This window comes from Aquarana catesbeiana, linkage group LG04, assembly GCF_042186555.1.
Source record: "Aquarana catesbeiana isolate 2022-GZ linkage group LG04, ASM4218655v1, whole genome shotgun sequence".
NCBI lineage: Eukaryota > Metazoa > Chordata > Amphibia > Anura > Ranidae > Aquarana > Aquarana catesbeiana.
This window is the reverse complement of record NC_133327.1, coordinates 624,662,412-624,681,200: the sequence shown is the minus strand read 5'-3', so window position 1 is coordinate 624,681,200 and position 18,789 is coordinate 624,662,412. Positions and strand designations below refer to the sequence as shown.

Sequence of the window (18,789 nt, the reverse complement as noted above, 5' to 3'; positions counted from 1 at the left end):
CTCGAGTCCGGTCGAAAGATCCGCTTGTCTGTATACTAGTCCGACTGACTAAAACCCACGCTAGGGCAGCTATTGGCTACTGGCTATCAACTTCCTTATTTTAGTCCGGTCGTACATCATCACGTACGAATCCGTCGGACTTTGGTGTGATCGTGTGTGGGCAAGTCTATTCGTTAGAAAGTCCGTCGGACCAGTTCAGTCGAAAAGTCCGCCCGTGTGTACGCGGCATAAGGAAACAATATTCAACAAACGTCAATGGATAGAATATGGTATTGCTACCAAGATATGGGCAGAGCAAAATGTTCCAAAGAAGAACAAATTTGTGTGCGTGTGTGTAATAAATTATATATCTCACAATCAAGAAGAAAAACTGTGCATATTGCTCATAAAGAAAAAAAAAAAGTAGTAATGCACACACCTGTCCAACAAGAATGTTAGACCAACATCTGGATCGTGGGAGCGGACAGTCTCCTCCGGCCTGAGGGGAGGGTGTTGGGATACAAAAACATAACTTCTGCAATAGAATTAAAAAATCATGCTTCAACACTGAAAAATAAAACCATATATGATCTTTCCCAAAAGGAGGTAGATCTACTCACAGATTAAAATGTATTAATGACCTAAATTGTAGTCAGAACTAAGTGGTGTGGTTGTATACTGAGCGTGTTCAAAAGGATGCCTGTTATGTATCCCGTATCAAGAAAAAGAACACCTAAAAAAAGTGTGTTGTGGCCTACAAAGATGAAGAAAAAAACGGTAATAAAAGTAAACTACCACAAGGAGTTATTACAAATAAAGAAACTTTCTACAAAAACCAATGTTCCAAAAAAACAAACATGCACAAACAAGGAGAGATGCATTACACCAGACCATATGAATAATGGCAGCCACACACCCTCATGTCCTCACCTGTGATGGTTTGAGCAGAATCACAAACTACAACAGTGGTATGGCTTCCTTATACTGTATCTCTCCCAGATGCCCACAGGCCCAAAGGGCACACAGAATTTGCCCAATTGGGCCAGACCAGGGAACAACCCCTTGCCACATACATTCATGGCCCAGGAGGAGGAAAAGCATTTCACCAGAAGGAACTGAAATTCCATCATAATACAATCCAACAATACATTAAAAGATCCTATGGGTTCTCCTTTCCTAGACACCTAGGGTGTCAACATTTTTCCTCTGTAGCAGTACCCCCGTAGGGGCTGCTGAAAGATGTGGCCCACCTAGCACCCTGCCCAGCCTGGCATTCACTTACCAATCACTTTGGAGACAATGAACACTCCATGTGTTTGTTTTTGTATTTTAATTGAGGGATTTGAACTTGGATAGGGATGGGAATATATGGGATGCCCAGTAGAACAAGCAATTGGTTGATTGAATACACACTTGGCTACTCCAGTCTCCTCCAGCACATCTCTTGCTTGCAGACTGTTATGCTGGCCATACACTATACGAAAAATCAGCCGAACCCATTTTCGAAAAACAAACGTTCAGCCGTGAGTGCAAACGATGGTGCCATCATGTAATAAGCGATAAATTGTTCAGTGGACATAAATAAATACATTTTTTGTTTGTTTTTTTACATATAGCTAGTGCAGACAGTTCGGACGGGAAACACATTAACCTTTCAATTTATCATTCGTTCGGCAGAAAATTTCCAAACTTGTCCTTCGTTTTTTCGGCTGAAAAACGTCCCAACGATTATTGATTTTGTGCCCATTAACTGGCCGAAAAACGAACGAACGGTCTAAATGACCGAATTTCGGCCGATTTTTCATATATTGTGTATGACCATTATTACTCTCTCCTGCACAACACTTTACTCCAGGCACAGCTAGCACATGGTTAGGCACAACCCTGACTCAGTCAGACCTCAACAACTGCCTTTTGCAAGCAGGGACTATGGGTTCCTTTTTAGTGTAGCAAAAACAGAATTTAGTGCTACCTGTCCTATTGTGGACTACTGCTCCTAGTAAGCCCTCTTCAGGCCCTGCCAGCCCTCCTGGCTGCAACTGCCCAAATTCACTGTCTGTGACATTGCAATCTTCACTGGCTCCACACCCAGCTCTGGCTGTTTCCTCTTAGTCCTCTCTGGCATGCCTCTCCAGTTCTCCTGACTGCCCATGTCACTCACCAGCCCCCCGGGCTGCAAACCGGTGGTTCCCTCCTGAAGACTTGCCCGGCAGTACTAGCTCCCGCTGTCCTCTCTGACTCCTCTCTGTGCCTCCTGTTCAGATCCTTCGTGGGTTCTTGAAAGGATCCATCCTGCACCCAAGTCCCAGGCCCCAGGTCACCCCCCCAGACTGGGGAGCTCCCTCAAAGGTCCCGACAGCTTAGTACTCCATCCTCAGTTCTTCCACCCGACAACTCCTCAGCTGGGCTGACCCTGGGTATTTCAAGGAGGCCTGCCCCCTGACAGTCCTAGTTGGGGATTGGTCAGGGCTCCCTGAGACACCCCAGACTGCTTCTCCCCACCACTTCCCCTCCTCTTCTTCTAGAAACCTCTAGAAGCAAGGGGGAGGTGACAGTGGACGGATACTGTCTGTGAGTCATCAGCTGCTCTAGGCCACTCCCAGCCCTCACAGATCAAAACAAATAGCTTCCAGCTAGGCTTGCTTAAATTTACCTGCTCTCACAAAAATCATAACTCTAGCACCTACCTAAGTAGAGGGTGCTATCCAGTATGCTCTCAGTGCTAGGTATGATTGCTCTGGTGGTGGGGCACGGTGTCCTTCACCATATGAGAGCTATGTTTCACTCCCTACCTCATAGTGGCTCTGTTTCTGCTAGTTTGTGCCATCTTCTTGGTATGTACATGTCTGTTATGTTCTCCTATATGTCTCCCACCACAATGCAGGATGTATTTTCTGTGGAGGCTACGGCCAAAAGTCTATAGGCACTGCATGTTACTGTGCTGGAACCTAGTCTATTACTTTATTGATGTCTTTTAAGGGATATCATTAAGCATAGATTGTCATGTCATACTACTATGTTTTGCTGCATACCTTTTAAAAAAAAAAAAAAAAGAGCTCATGGGACTTTATATGGGATATAACACAACAAAAAAGATAAATGAATCAAGCTTATTTACTGTGATTTTATTTAGAGTTTTCATATATTATTCAGAAATTTTTATATTAAAGCATAACTTCACCCAAAAGGGAAAATTCTACTTGTTTGCCCGTTCCCACTTACGGTCAGATCGCTGTGGCAGTTCGCCTCCCCTCCCCCCCTTCCCTGGCCCTGCAGCCTTCTGGGACATATCACAGGTCCCAGAAGACTGTGGGACCATTCACAAAGCGCAGCATGGCTCGTGTATGCACAGTAGGAACCTGTTTACATGCCGCTTCCATATGGCTTCTTCTTAATGAAATTTTGAGAATTAAAGAAAATATGCATTCCAGATGCGTTTTTGGTTACAGTCCACACCACAAAAACTCACTCCAGATGCATTTCTGTATGCACGATTTTAATGCTTTTTTTAACTACTTGCTGACCAGCTGCCCTCATTATACAGTGGCAGGTTGGCTCCCCTGCGCGAATCGCTGTAGCTGTATGGCGACCGCTTTAAGGGCTTTAAGGGGCGCGTATGACGCCGGAGCCGATGTGCATGGCCGGTGGCCGAAATGTCCGCCGACGACCTGCGATCGCTCCTCAGAGCCAGAACGGGGATCTGTCAATGTAAACGGACAGATCCCTGTTCTGACGGGAGGAGAGAGAGATCTGCTGTTCCTAGTGATCAGGAACAGCGATCTCTCTCCTCCTACAGTCAGTCCCCTCCCCCACCGTTAGAAACACTCCCTAGGGAACACTTAACCCCTTGATCACCCCCTAGTGTTAACCCCTTCCCTGCCAGTGACATTTACACAGTAATCAGTGGCTATTTTTAGCTCTGATCGCTGTATAAATGTCAATGGTCCCAAAAAAGTGTCAGAAGTGTCCGATCTGTCCTCCGCTATGTTGCAGTCGCGCTAAAAATCGCTGACCGCCACCATCACTAGTAAAAAAACAAAAAAATTAACAATAAAAATGCCATAAATTTTTATTTATACCAATCAATATACACTTATTGCGATTTTTTTTTTTTTTTTTTTTTCTTTTTACAAAATATATGTAGAAGAATACATATTGGCCTAAACTGATGAAGAAATTTTTATTTAATTATTTATTGGGATATTTATTATAACAAAAAGTAAAAAATGTTGGCTTTTTTTCAAAATTGTCGCTCTTTTTTTTTTTTTTTTTTTTTGTTTATAGCGCAAAAAATAAAAACTGCAGAGGTGATCAAATACTACCAAAAGAAAGCTTTATTTGTGGGGAAAAAAGGACGTAAATTTTGTTTGGGTACAGTGTCGCACGACCTCGCAATTGTCAGTTAAAGCGTTTTCAGCACTGTCGCATTTTAAACGACAATTGCGCGGTCGTGTGACATTGTACCCAAACAAAATTGACGTCCTTTTTTCCCCACAAATAGAGCTTTCTTTTGGTGGTATTTGATCACCTCTGCGGTTTTTATTTTTTGCGCTATAAACAAAAGAAGAGCGACAGTTATGAAAAAAAAACAATAATATTTTTTACTTTTTGCTATAATAAATATCCCAATTTAAAAAAAAAAAATAAAAATTTTCCTCAGTTTCGGCCGATACGTATTCTACATATTTTTGGTAAAAAAAATCGCAATAAGCGTATATTGATTGGTTTGCGCAAAAGTTATAGCGTCTACAAAATACGGGATAGATTTATGGCATTTAAAAAAAAAAAAAATGTATTTTTTTTTTTTTTTTTACTAGTAATGGCGGCGATCGCAATTTTTTTTTTCGTGACTGTGACATTATGGCGGACACATCGGACACTTTGACACATTTTTGGGACCATTCACATTTATACAGCGATCCGTGCTATAAAATTGCATTGATTACTGTATAAATGTGACAGGCAGTGAAGGGGTTAACCACTAGGGGGACACAAGGGGTTAAATATGTTTTCCTAGGGAGTGATTCTAACTGTAGGGGGCGGGGACGTACAAGGGGAGGAGACCGATCAGTGTTCCTCTGTACTGGGAACACAGATCGCTCTACTCTCAACTGACAGGACGTGGATCTGTGTGTTTACACGCACAGATCCACGGTCCGGCCTGGTTAACGGGCAATCGCGGGTGCCCGGCGGACATCGCGGCCGCCGGGCACACGCACCGGGTCCCGAGCAACGCGGCGGGCGCACGCGCGCGCCCCCTAGACGGCCGGGAAGCCCAGGACGTCATATGACGTCCACCCAGGATGGGAGATCCCATCTGTGGACGTCATTTGACAATACGTGGGTAGTGAAGTGGTTAAGGGGGCAAATAATCCGGTCCTTAAGTGGTTAATATGCTCCAGTGAGTTTTTTTCCCCCTCCTTGTTTTTTCTTTTTTTCCAAGGTTTCCTGTTTTTTTTTGCATGCGATGCCTTCCAGTGTATTTTGCCGTGTTCCTGTACAGTTTTGTGCCAAAAAAATGCAACATGTTCTACTTTTTTTTTTTTTTTTTTTTTTTTTCTGCACTGGTGTGAACTATGCTATTGGAACCCATATAATCTACTGTCCATGCCTTTTTGCACTGGACTCCATCTGGTGTGGACTGACCCAGGCTGGTTCTAACCAGGTTCAGGTTTTTAATCTGCACCAAAAATTCATGCACAGTGTTTTCCGAATACTCCAATGGCCCTAGTTCACACCAGTGCAGTGCGTTCCAATGCAGTCAGCAAAAGTAGGAACATGCTGCACTTGTTTTCTGTATGGAATACATCTGGAATGCAGCAAAATGCACCAGAAACACACCTGAATGCATATGTCCCGAATTTGTGAGAGAGAATAAAAAAAGGGGAAAACGCACTGGAACGCATCAAAAATGCATGTAACCACACATGCAGAAACACATGAACAATGAACTGGCCCTGAAAACATATGTAAAAAGCCAGAGTCAGGGAAAACCTTTTCATGTTCCTGGCATCCAATCAGATGCTTGCTCCATTCTTTATTTTGTGCTGGAACAATGTACAAAAGAAGAATTTTATTATATTTATTTTATTATATTATAAAGCACAAATAACCGACAAGCTCCATTCTATACCTGGATTTTCCTCCTCTCTGTGTCAGGAGATGGTTGGGGATTTTCCATCAGGCCGGCTTCTATTGGAATATTCAGAAAGAGGCACAGAGCTCCCTTTCATACAATCATTTCACCACAAATCACGCGACTTTGCCGCTTGAGAATACAGATATTTATAACATTTACTGCAGACCTACGCTTGTTGCTGGTTTGAATGTACAGGCGATAAAGCTTCCATAGACTTTCATCAATTTACTAAAATCCAATAAAAGCTGAACTTTGCCTGTCCTGGTTGCTCTTTAGCACTGCCCATCCCCCATCAACATGTTCATCATATATGTAAATAAACCCTTTTCTGTTTTCATTATACACCTTTATTATAGACCAAGTGACATCATCACTGGGTCTCTGTGCACCTCTATGCAATTCAGGCAAATCATGGTTAGTGGGCGGGACAAGCAGGGTGCTGTACATACAGTGGCCACACCTCCCAACTTTTTTAGATGGGAACGAGGAACACCTATTAGCAAAAGTATATGGCATAGGTCACACACCCCCTGCCACGCCCCCTTGAAGGAGAATTATACAAAAAAAAATCGGTAAACTCACAAGTGCTTTTTTTTTACCACTACTATTCCTTAATATTGGATTTTGAAATTTACAAATCCAGCAATTTAGAAATTGTATGAAAGGTTTAGCACTGGGAAACACTTTTTGAAAGATAAAAAGTGCATTTTATATACAACTATATAGATCAGACCAAAATGAGGGACAAAGGAGGAGGAAAGAGGGACAGAGGGATTCTGTTCCAAATCAGGGACAGTCCCTCGAAATCAGGGACAGTTGGGAGCTATGACAGTAGCTTCCTGAAAACATCACATCACACTGCCTAAAGTTCTAGTCAACGATCACCTTGTAAAACAACCCATTCAGTTTAAAATACAAATGAAAGGCAAAACATTTTTGTATAGATATAAAATATATTATAAATACGTTTTTTTCCCTTTTTTAAAAATGATCACATTCCCTCTGTTCTCAGCTGCATAAGAGCTGGGGGGGGGGGGAGAAACAGCAGGACACTGAGCTTCCCAGTGATTGGTTGTGTAGCGGTTGGGGGGGGGGGGGTGTTAGGACAAGTCTAATCATTGGAGGAGAGCTGGCTGAGTTCCCAGCACAGCCAAAAAACTGACCATGGAGTGATCATCTGCTTAGTGTGGTCAGTTTTTAATAGGGAAGCAGAGGGACTGGCAGGAACACCAGGCATTTCACATAAAGGAAGCAATACGAAGAGAACAGGAGCCTTTCTCATACAAGTAGATGGTACAGCAGGCACATATCAGGAATATGAAATGTTGGGGTAACAAACGCTTTAAGTACTCATCCTTTAAGCAGTATTAAACTCACGTGAAAATAAAAGGGAAAGAAAGCAAAAAAAAAAAAAAAGGGGGGGAGGGGAGGGATGCAGCCACCACATCTAATGATTGGTAAGCTGCAATATATTACATTTTTGTTTTGGGGGTTTAATATCGCTTTAAGTGCAGTAGACAGGATCTTGGGTGGAGTTATGCAAATATTAAAATGTCTTGATTGGTGGATGTCAGTCTGGAGGAGTGGGCATTCCTAGGCAGGCTGCCTACATGTGATGCTGAGCCCCATGATTGAAATAACTGAAATACAACAAATGAAAAGGGTGGGTCAGGGACAGTCATGTGGGGAGGAAAGGGCTAGATGATGTTGGACATCTTTCAGCTGGGAAATTATGTGGGCTCTATCTGTTTTGGTGCAGCATCTAATGAACATCATGAGACGCTCCCGGGTGTGTAGCCAGGGACATCTTTATGAGAAGGCACACCTGGGCACTGCCCAGGGGCCCCAGCTGCACTTTCCCCAAAGAAGCTGGTCCTTGAGCCCACACTGCCCGGAAATTGGGGGCCCCATGATGGCACTGAGAGTGATGGATACACAGGGGAGGCAGGCTGGCAGCGGTGCGCCGTGCTGTGCAGAATGATACCTATTATTTCACAGCTAGCAGGGAGGGGCAGGGCCTGGAGCGCTAGTGATGCTGTGACCCCGCCCCATACGGCTTGAATGCTCGGGACTCGAAGGCTCAAAGGGGTAGGAGATGGAGTGGGAGCTGCTGAGTCGGCAGCACTGAGAGCCCACCTGCAGAAGTAGCATTGTGGATGGTGTCATGGTGAGCCCAGCTGTCCAGCACTGTTTGCACCGACGGGCTTGGAATGCCCAGAGGGACGCTCCCTCCTCCACCCCTCCTTCTGCCAGCATGACTTGATTGATATAGGTGAGTGCAGTGCTGGAGGTGGGCAGAAAGCCAAAAGTTCACATGCACTGTATCTCCACTGGAAAGGGGGCTACTACATGGATGGAATAATGGTGTATGGGGGAAAACAATGCTGAGGGGGGATCTGGGGTGTATAGGGGGTAGCAATGCTTGGGGTATCTTGGGTGGGTATAGTGCTAGAGATATCAGGGATGTAGAGAGGCCACAGTGTAGGGGGTATTAGGGATGTAGTGGGGTCACAATACATGGGGTATCTTATGGTATATGGTAACAGTGCTGGGGGATATCTGGGGTGTAGAGGGGTCAGAGTGCTGGAGGGATATCCGGGTGTAGAGGGGTCAGAGTGCTGGGGGGATATCCGGGTGTAGAGGGGTCAGAGTGCTGGGGGGATATCTAGGGTGTAGAGGGGTCAGAGTGCTGGGGGGATATCCGGGTGTAGAGGGGTCAGAGTGCTGGGGGGATATCTAGGGTGTAGAGGGGTCAGAGTGCTGGGGGGATATCTAGGGTGTAGAGGGGTCAGAATGCTGGGGTGTAGAGGGGTCAGAATGCTGGGGGGATATCTGGTATGTAGAGGGGTCAGAGTGCCGAGGGGGATATCTGGGGTGTAGAGGGGTCAGAATGCTGGGGGGGATATCTGGGGTGTAGAGGGGTCAGAGTGCTGGGAGGATATCCGGGGTGTAGAGGGGTCAGAATGCTGGGGGGGATATCTGGGGTGTAGAGGGGTCAGAATGCTGGGGGGATATCTGGGGTGTAGAGGGGTCAGAATGCTGGGGGGGATATCTGGGGTGTAGAGGGGTCAGAATGCTGGGAGGATATCCGGGGTGTAGAGGGGTCAGAATGCTGGGGGGGATATCTGGGGTGTAGAGGGGTCAGAGTGCCGAGGGGGATATCTGGGGTGTAGAGGGGTCAGAATGCTGGGGGGATATCCGGGGTGTAGAGGGGTCAGAATGCTGGGGGGGATATCTGGGGTGTAGAGGGGTCAGAATGCTGGGGGGGATATCTGGGGTGTAGAGGGGTCAGAATGCTGGGGGGGATATCTGGGTTGTAGAGGGGTCAGAGTGCTGGAGGGATATCTGGGGTGTAGAGGGGTCAGAATGCTGGGGGGATATCCGGGGTGTAGAGGGGTCAGAGTTCTGGGGGGATATCTGGGGTGTAGAGGGGTCAGAATGCTGAGGGGGATATCTGGTATGTAGAGGGGTCAGAGTGCCGAGGGGGATATCTGGGGTGTAGAGGGGTCAGAGTGCTGGGAGGATATCCGGGGTGTAAAGGGGTCAGAATGCTGGGGGGGATATCTGGGGTGTAGAGGGGTCAGAATGCTGGGGGGGATATCTGGTGTGTAGAGGGGTCAGAGTGCCGAGGGGGATATCTGGGGTGTAGAGGGGTCAGAGTGCTGGGAGGATATCCGGGGTGTAGAGGGGTCAGAATGCTGGGGGGATATCTGGGGTGTAGAGGGGTCAGAATGCTGGGGGGGATATCCGGGGTGTAGAGGGGTCAGAATGCTGGGGGGATATCTGGGGTGTAGAGGGGTCAGAATGCTGGGGGGGATATCTGGGGTGTAGAGGGGTCAGAATGCTGGGAGGATATCCGGGGTGTAGAGGGGTCAGAATGCTGGGGGGGATATCTGGGGTGTAGAGGGGTCAGAGTGCCGAGGGGGATATCTGGGGTGTAGAGGGGTCAGAATGCTGGGGGGATATCCAGGGTGTAGAGGGGTCAGAATGCTGGGGGGGATATCTGGGGTGTAGAGGGGTCAGAATGCTGGGGGGGATATCTGGGTTGTAGAGGGGTCAGAGTGCTGGAGGGATATCTGGGGTGTAGAGGGGTCAGAGTGCTGGGGGGATATCTGGGGTGTAGAGGGGTCAGAGTTCTGGGGGGATATCTGGGGTGTAGAGGGGTCAGAATGCTGGGGGGATATCTGGGGTGTAGAGGGGTCAGAGTTCTGGGGGGATATCTGGGGTGTAGAGGGGTCAGAGTTCTGGGGGGATATCTGGGGTGTAGAGGGGTCAGAATGCTGAGGGGGATATCTGGGGTGTAGAGGGGTCAGAATGCTGGGGGGATATCTGGGGTGTAGAGGGGTCAGAATGCTGGGGGGATATCTGGGGTGTAGAGGGGTCAGAGTTCTGGGGGGATATCTGGGGTGTAGAGGGGTCAGAGTTCTGGGGGGATATCTGGGTAGAGGGGTCAGAGTTCTGGGGGGATATCTGGGGTGTAGAGGGGTCAGAATGCTGGGGGGATATCTGGTGTGTAGAGGGGTCAGAGTTATGGGGGGATATCTGGGGTGTAGAGGGGTCAGAGTTATGGGGGGATATCTGGGTAGAGGGGTCAGAGTTCTGGGGGGATATCTGGGGTGTAGAGGGGTCAGAGTGCTGGGGGGATATCTGGGGTGTAGAGGGGTCAGAGTTATGGGGGGATATCTGGGTAGAGGGGTCAGAGTTCTGGGGGGATATCTGGGGTGTAGAGGGGTCAGAATGCTGGGGGGATATCTGGTGTGTAGAGGGGTCAGAATGCTGGGGGGATATCTGGGGTGTAGAGGGGTCAGAATGCTGGGGGGATATCTGGGGTGTAGAGGGGTCAGAGTTCTGGGGGGATATCTGGGGTGTAGAGGGGTCAGAGTTCTGGGGGGATATCTGGGGTGTAGAGGGGTCAGAATGCTGGGGGGATATCTGGGGTGTAGAGGGGTCAGAGTTCTGGGGGGATATCTGGGGTGTAGAGGGGTCAGAATGCTGGGGGGATATCTGGGGTGTAGAGGGGTCAGAGTTCTGGGGGGATATCTGGGGTGTAGAGGGGTCAGAATGCTGAGGGGGATATCTGGGGTGTAGAGGGGTCAGAATGCTGGGGGGGATATCTGGGGTGTAGAGGGGTCAGAATGCTGGGGGGATATCTGAGGTGTAGAGGGGTCAGAGTTCTGGGGGGATATCTGGGGTGTAGAGGGGTCAGAGTTCTGGGGGGATATCTGGGTAGAGGGGTCAGAGTTCTGGGGGGATATCTGGGGTGTAGAGGGGTCAGAATGCTGGGGGGATATCTGGTGTGTAGAGGGGTCAGAGTTATGGGGGGATATCTGGGGTGTAGAGGGGTCAGAGTTATGGGGGGATATCTGGGTAGAGGGGTCAGAGTTCTGGGGGGATATCTGGGGTGTAGAGGGGTCAGAGTGCTGGGGGGATATCTGGGGTGTAGAGGGGTCAGAGTGCTGGGGGGATATCTGGGGTGTAGAGGGGTCAGAATGCTGGGGGGATATCTGGGGTGTAGAGGGGTCAGAATGCTGGGGGGATATCTGGGGTGTAGAGGGGTCAGAGTTATGAGGGGATATCTGGGTAGAGGGGTCAGAGTTCTGGGGGGATATCTGGGGTGTAGAGGGGTCAGAATGCTGGGGGGATATCTGGTGTGTAGAGGGGTCAGAGTTCTGGGGGGATATCTGGTGTGTAGAGGGGTCAGAGTGCTGGGGGGATATCTGGGGTGTAGAGGGGTCAGAGTTCTGGGGGGATATCTGGGGTGTAGAGGGGTCAGAGTTCTGGGGGGATATCTGGGGTGTAGAGGGGTCAGAGTTCTGGGGGGATATCTGGGGTGTAGAGGGGTCAGAGTTCTGGGGGGATATCTGGGGTGTAGAGGGGCCAGAGTGCTGGGGAGTTATTTATTTGGGGTTGATAATCCATGGGTGTGGAGGTGGTGACAGGATAACAATTTTAGGGGGAAACCTGGTGTGTGTGTTGGGGGTGGGTTTGTTGGGTGGAGTTAGGAGTGCTGGATGTATATAAGATGTAGAGGGGTTACAATGTTGGGTGTATCTGAGGCCCTATCAGGCTGGATGGTGATTTTTATTGGCGGACGTGTCTATACTTATTACAACTGTCCTGAGCATCATTCTAGCAGATATATTATATGCACAGGACAGTTTTGTTACTTTATGTATGTAGTATTTTCCCACTGTTTCTTTTCTGTACAGAATGATTGTTCATGTAGTTAAAGCGGAGCTCCACCCAAAAGGGGAAGCTCCGCTTGTCTGCCTCCTACCTACTTGATGTCTGTTTACCTGTGCTGTCTCCATTGTAGGGGCCCCAGAGCATTACTTTGCCCAGGGGCCCATGATGCTATTAAGATGGCCCTGTGTGTAGCGAAATCTGAGTAAGCAGTTTCAGAACAGGAGAGGCACCTGTACAACTGTGCAAGACTCAACAGAGGGCTGGAATTCTGCTCTAGGTGTTCCTGTGAAGTATGTCGGAGTCCCAGAGCTCTTTTGTTTATGCAGCATAGGAGAAGGGAAGCAGAAGTCTTTTTTTAATTGTTTTAAAACTGAACTCTAGGAAAACCGCTTATAACCTACAAATACACATAGGAACTGTTTTACCCACATGTGTATTTCTGTCCATCCAGTCCTGGGATTTGCACAGCACAGTCCTATCTGGCAGGTGGTAGGCCTAGGCTTTCTCTGCTGAAGTTTCACTTTCCTTTATGTGTCCTCTCCCTACCTCCACCTTTTGACTGGACGGTGGAAGGAGGAGCAGTAAATGGGTAAGCTCACCTCTCACTCTGCTCTCTCATCTTGTCAGCATGCTCCTTGCACTCCAGCACACCCAACTAGTTATTTGTGTTGCTTCTCCCTCCCTCTCTAAGCTCTGCTGTACAGGGACATCAAGAGGCTAATACCAGATCTAATGTAGGCACTTACACTGCTTGTATTTAAAAGAATACATTTAAAGGGTACCTTAACTTTCATGGGAAACCCCCCCCCCCCAAAAAAAACAATAAAAAACAATATAGAATATACATACAGTTGTGACACAAGTCATATTGTAATTAAATGTTATTTAAATTTACCTTTCCTTTTTCAATCTGCAGCTCTGTAAAAAAAAGCAATATGGCTACCTGGAGGTTTTCTGTACACAGAATATGCGCAGAACATCCCCCAGAAACATCATGTCCTGCTTGTGTAATTGGCTCACTGATTTTCCCAGAAATCTGCACAATGATACAAGTCAGATTTCAGGAATCCCTCTGCAACAAAAACATCATTTTTGGTGAGATACTCCCAATAGGAACATATCTAAAGGGATGCAGACCCTACAACATTCCTCAGAGTCCTGCGGGTGCAGCAGCTGGTTGATAATTATGAAACCACTCCCATTAGATATACTGAGCACAGGGGCACAGAGAAACACACAGGGATTTCTTCAGAATAAAAAAAGGTAGGAACCTGCGAAAAAATTGTTACAACCCTTGCAATGTACATAGATCACTTAGAGGGGAATGTTTTTTTTTTTTCTCAACAAAAGTGGAGTTACTCTTTAAGGATATGGGTGAATATTGAATAATGCTTGCTGGTGAAAAGGGATTATTGTGGGGGACAAAGTCTGAGAGGAGGTGAGTATTGCAGCCAGAACATTTTTTTTGTTTAATACGTGCTGGGGGGCCATAAACAGAAAAAAGTCTGGGGGTCGGGCTTTAGGAATAAGCACTTAAAAATCAGATACTGAATAATATTGGTGGGTTTTTCTAATTAAAGATCTCTTTTGTTTTCTTTCCAGGTGATTGCTGGCTGCTGGCTGCCATCGCCTCCCTCACTCTCAATGAACAGATCCTCTCCAGGGTGGTCCCAAAAGATCAGAGCTTCCAGGAGAACTATGCAGGGATCTTCCACTTCCAGGTAATCCAGGGGCGAACATCTGGCAATGTCAGACCGGCCATTATTTGTACTGGAATACTTTTTTGAGGCTAATGCATGATGCTTGCTAACAGGAAAATATCTTATCTTATTGCCTATAGTGACCAATCCGCTTCCAGCTATCATTTCTGCAGAGCAGAGTTGGAAATAAAAGAAGGCATTCTGATTTGTTGATCTGTGTAGGGAATGTTGATGCGGGCACACTTTTTGGCCGTGTGTACACCTGCAAGCCCTGTGCACACATCAAAATTCGTGTTAATAGTATCCTATTGTTTTTAATGGGTCTGGTTCAAATAAATGGTCATCGGGGGACAATGTGTGTGCGGAGCTGCCGACCTATTTGGAGCAGCCTCTAGATCTGCATTCGCTTCCACTGGCTGCCATGCATGCAGCTTGGGGCCAATGCAGGTGCAAAAATGAATGTCTTATTTACACAATACAGGAGCCAGCACCCGCATGAATAAGGCCATACCCAGCAGAATGATTGGCAACAGTGTAACACAGACAAAGAGAATCAAACACTACTAACAATATCCTAGTAGAAACAAACTCACAATGTCATTTATAAAGCCTGAGCAGATTAAAAGTTGCACATTTTGTTCAATTAAATGTTAAAAATATACAAAAATGTGCTAATCAATTACCATGCAAAATAGTGAAATAATGCAGGTATTTAGTATACAAAATGCTTCAAAAAAAAAATAGACGCTTTGGAAAGAGAAGATTGTAAACTACAAAACTGGTTTATAAGTAAATACCCAAGTACCCTGTTTCTTCGAAAAGAAACCCTACCCTGAAAATAAGACCTAGCACCGCCAAGATGGTCCTCTTTTAAGCCATACCCTCTGTGGCCGGACTCTCATCTCCCTATCTCAGATGCTCCTTTCCTGTCATAGCTCATCATGTGCATGGCTGGAATATACACAGCTGAAACACTATTTGAATACAAGGCCCTTTATTGACTTCCTAACATGACCTTGCACTGCTTTTAAACTGCTGCTTTCACAAACCTCTAAACCTGACCACACACTTTCACAGATATACCAGATCTTGTTGAGGGAGTCCTACCCACACCCACCACCATTTCTTTCTAAATGGGAGCAGGAACTACAAATGTCATCAGAAGATATGGATTGGGACAAAATACTGACTGTTTCATAGAAACTCTCTATATCTTCTCACGGATGAACGCAATCCTCGGATCTTGTCTGGGTGGTATTGCTGCCCTACACTTTTACACAAAATTGATCCGTCTATCCCTGATACCTCCTAGCAATGTTTACGGGAGTCTGGTACCATGACCCATATTTGAGGCACATGTCCAAAAATTATCACGTTTTGGGATAAAATATTACGCTTGTTTGATCGATTGGTGGGTGATAACACCCCAAATGAACCTCAGATTACAATATTATCCATGTTGCCAGGCTCTTATAGACAAATTAAAAGAAACGTAATTAGGCATTTTCTCACAGTGGCTCTTTCTGTGATAGCCAAACTGAGGATCCATCAATGGATGAATAGGCTTGTGAATTGGACAAGATTGAGCTCGTGGAACGTATGGTCACATGGGATGAGGATAAATCTGACTCACATAAACTTATGTGGACAATATGGTCTCATTTCAAATATTCCTCTGATTGTGACTCCTTTTTCTCTAACAATGTCTAAGGTGTCAATTTTGCCCGAGAGGTCCTCATGGTACCGAACCCACACTGCACATTATATAATCTTTTTACAGAACAGATTACATGATTTTACAAGGTCTTTAACTAAGGTTTTCTTTTGGGATTACAGAATTTCACAATGTTGACTCCTGAGCTGACAGGGGGAGGAACTTTTTTGTACATACCGTAAAAATAAATAAATAAGATAAGCCCTAGTGTGTTTTTTGCAGCCAACATTAATATAAGACCCTGTCTTATTTTCAGGGAAACGCGGTAGTATCTGAAACGAGAACTGTCTTTCACCAGAAAAAAAACAACTTTCTTCTTTCTTTTTCTGTCTACAGTGCTCACTATTATTTGAAGCCTGCCATACACTTAGCAGTCTAGTTATTCATCATTCATACAATCTTTGAGAACAATCCCCACAATGTGTCTATTATGTGTATTTCCTAGGCACACAAGCTCCAACTATTGGTCATAATGTGGTATTTTTGTGATTGCAATAATTCAAGAAAATACCTTATTATGGCCACTAGGTGGACCTGATATTCATAGGAAATAGACATAGTAGACACCTTATGGGGATTATTCCCTATGGCTGTTTGAATGCTGATTTTTATTTTTTTATAAATATAGACCCCCTTAGCATTTTGACAACTGACACATTTGATTTGCTTATATCAGAAGATTAGTGTGAGGGATTTTAATCCCTTTAGTAATCTAAGAAGCTATGTTTTCCAGTTTGGGTCCTAGTGTGGGAAGTGCGCACGTTTGTAGTTCTGTAGCAACCCAAAATCTCAAGCCTCTGATCAGAATGATTTAAAGATGACTGACTTAAATAATAAACACCATAAAAAAATGTATTTATTATTTTATCTACTTCATCAAATCAAGCTAATTTTCAAACAGAGATTTCACTTACTTTATTTCTTTTGAGAGTATATTTGAGTTGCAAAATTCTAATTTGATTCTTTCTTGATAAACTTGCAGATAGTCCCATGGTTTTCTATACGCAGTTAAAAGAGTAAACACATCTCTGGCATGCATGGTTAACCAGAAACATACATGTAGGACCCTGATGTTTAGGCAGTGTTGCTCCTAAATTTACCTGCCATATATCATTGCCTTGGCCAATTGTGAGGGATCAATTGATTTCACCCCAAGTCTGGAATTGCTGCACTTCTGGTGACATTAGATAAGACAAGGGCATTGCAAGGACAGATTAGCAATAGATAGGGTATCTTCGCCAATGGGCAGGGATTTTCTTGGGTCCCTTGGCCTGCTGGGAGAGCCTTTTTATTTGGGTGAGGTCAGGTGATCGGGGTTCTGTGCCACCCGGATGGCTGTCTGGGTGGACGTGTGTTGTGCTGCCTGGGCTGCTAGGCCGGAGTTTCGGCCTTTCCCGGGCACATCTGGTTGCTAGGCTGTCTGAGGGCCTATCCAGAAGCAAGAGAGCATCATAGAGTTGGGATTGCGGCTTGCAGTCCTACCAGAAGTGACGGTTCTGGTGGCCAGAGAACCTGTCGTGATCGGAGGTAGAGGGGAAGCTGTCGCCACTAAGGGACCAACCACCTCATTACCAGGGACCACAGTGTGTAGCTGAAGCAAGTACCGGAGCAGTATTCTCACCAACCGGAGACGATGAAGAATCAGGAAACTTCAGCAGGTGACAAGCCAGGGACCCAGCCAGTGTGGTGACGCTTGAGGAATATCTGGAGTGCCAATCCAAGGACCCAGCAGGGAAGCGGGGGTGACGCTTGAGGAAGATACTGAAGTAAGACGATTAGAAGAGCTCACGGAATTCAGTGGCAGTGAATGAGCAAGTCTAGTGAGAGAGACTGGGAGCTCAGTGGGCTTAGAATCTATGAGAAGTGACTGTATAAAAGTAAAGCAGTTGGTTACAATCTGTGTTAGTATCTGTTCTAAGATTGTTGCCATAGGAGACAGCGCTCCTACACATGCAGATGTGGTGTCTTGCTGGATGCCTTTCCCTGCATGGCTGTCTACCTGTAGAAGTCTCTGAGTCTGATAATTGACATTGCAACTTCCTTCTCATTAGTCTAAAAGAGGCCTGGGATCTTGCTACATACACATCTAAAGGGATGCTAGAAAATGTCATGTAACACCAGAAAATATGAGCCTCTCACCTCCTCTTCCCCTCATCCCTTTTCTTTCTGTCCATGCTTTCAAATCATTTTTATTAAAGATGTGGGCTATATAGAAAAAATATCCTGGTGTTAAAGCAAGAAGATATGGGGGTAACCTTCATAGATCATTTTAGTTTTATCATTAAATAGAAAAAAATAGAAAAAAAGTTCCATGCTACCACCTTTTAGTTTACACCATTTTTGAAAATGTCTCCAATTTTTTTTCTTTCTAGTTCTGGCAGTTCGGAGAATGGGTGGATGTGGTTATTGATGACAGACTTCCAACCAAGAATGGGGAGCTCGTCTTCGTCCACTCAGCTGAAGGGAGTGAATTTTGGAGTGCGCTGATGGAGAAAGCCTATGCAAAGTAAGTGGTGGGCAATTTATACCTTATGGGCTCATTCACACCAGCCCTGATGGGATGTATTAGTCAGCGTTGCCCAATGTGGTCCCAATGCATAGACAAGGCAATTTGTCTTGTGTCCTACCAATGCGCTGTGTTGGTGTGCACTGAAAAAATAGGACATGTTCCATGTTTGTGCAGCACATTCCAACATGCTATACCATGCCACAACGTGCCGCCATGAATAGTTAAATAGAAGTTAATAACAGAAAAAATAAAAGCAAACACTTCAATATGCTTTAACATCATATTGTAGTTGTACATTATATGCACCTTAAAGTGGTAAACGTTTTTTTTCATTTTGGATTGAGTGGAGAGGGATTAGAACTCCTGTCAGTTTTTATGGCTCTGTGTCCCCTTTAGGGAGATTCATCCTCTCTATTTGTTCTGTTTACCATTTTCATTCAAAGTAAAGGATAATACCAAATTTTGGGTTGTCCCCAGAAAAATAATAGAGTAATCTTTCAATGAGGATACTAGTTCTGGTGACCTGGGGGGGTCCCAAGAAATTTGCTTAGTTTGCAGAAAT

At 45.7% G+C, this 18,789-nt stretch overlaps 1 protein-coding gene across 1 annotated transcript in view; it reads left to right on the top strand.

Annotated features, from left to right (window-relative positions):
- The window catches only part of CAPN2 (calpain 2), a 112,333-nt gene that overhangs the window by 24,789 nt on the left and 68,755 nt on the right, over positions 1-18,789 (top strand). Inside the window, exons 3-4 of the mRNA XM_073628334.1 lie at positions 13,907-14,025; positions 18,091-18,224. Of these exons, the coding sequence (XP_073484435.1) occupies positions 13,907-14,025; positions 18,091-18,224 (253 nt within the window). The remainder of the gene's footprint in view (positions 1-13,906; positions 14,026-18,090; positions 18,225-18,789) is intronic.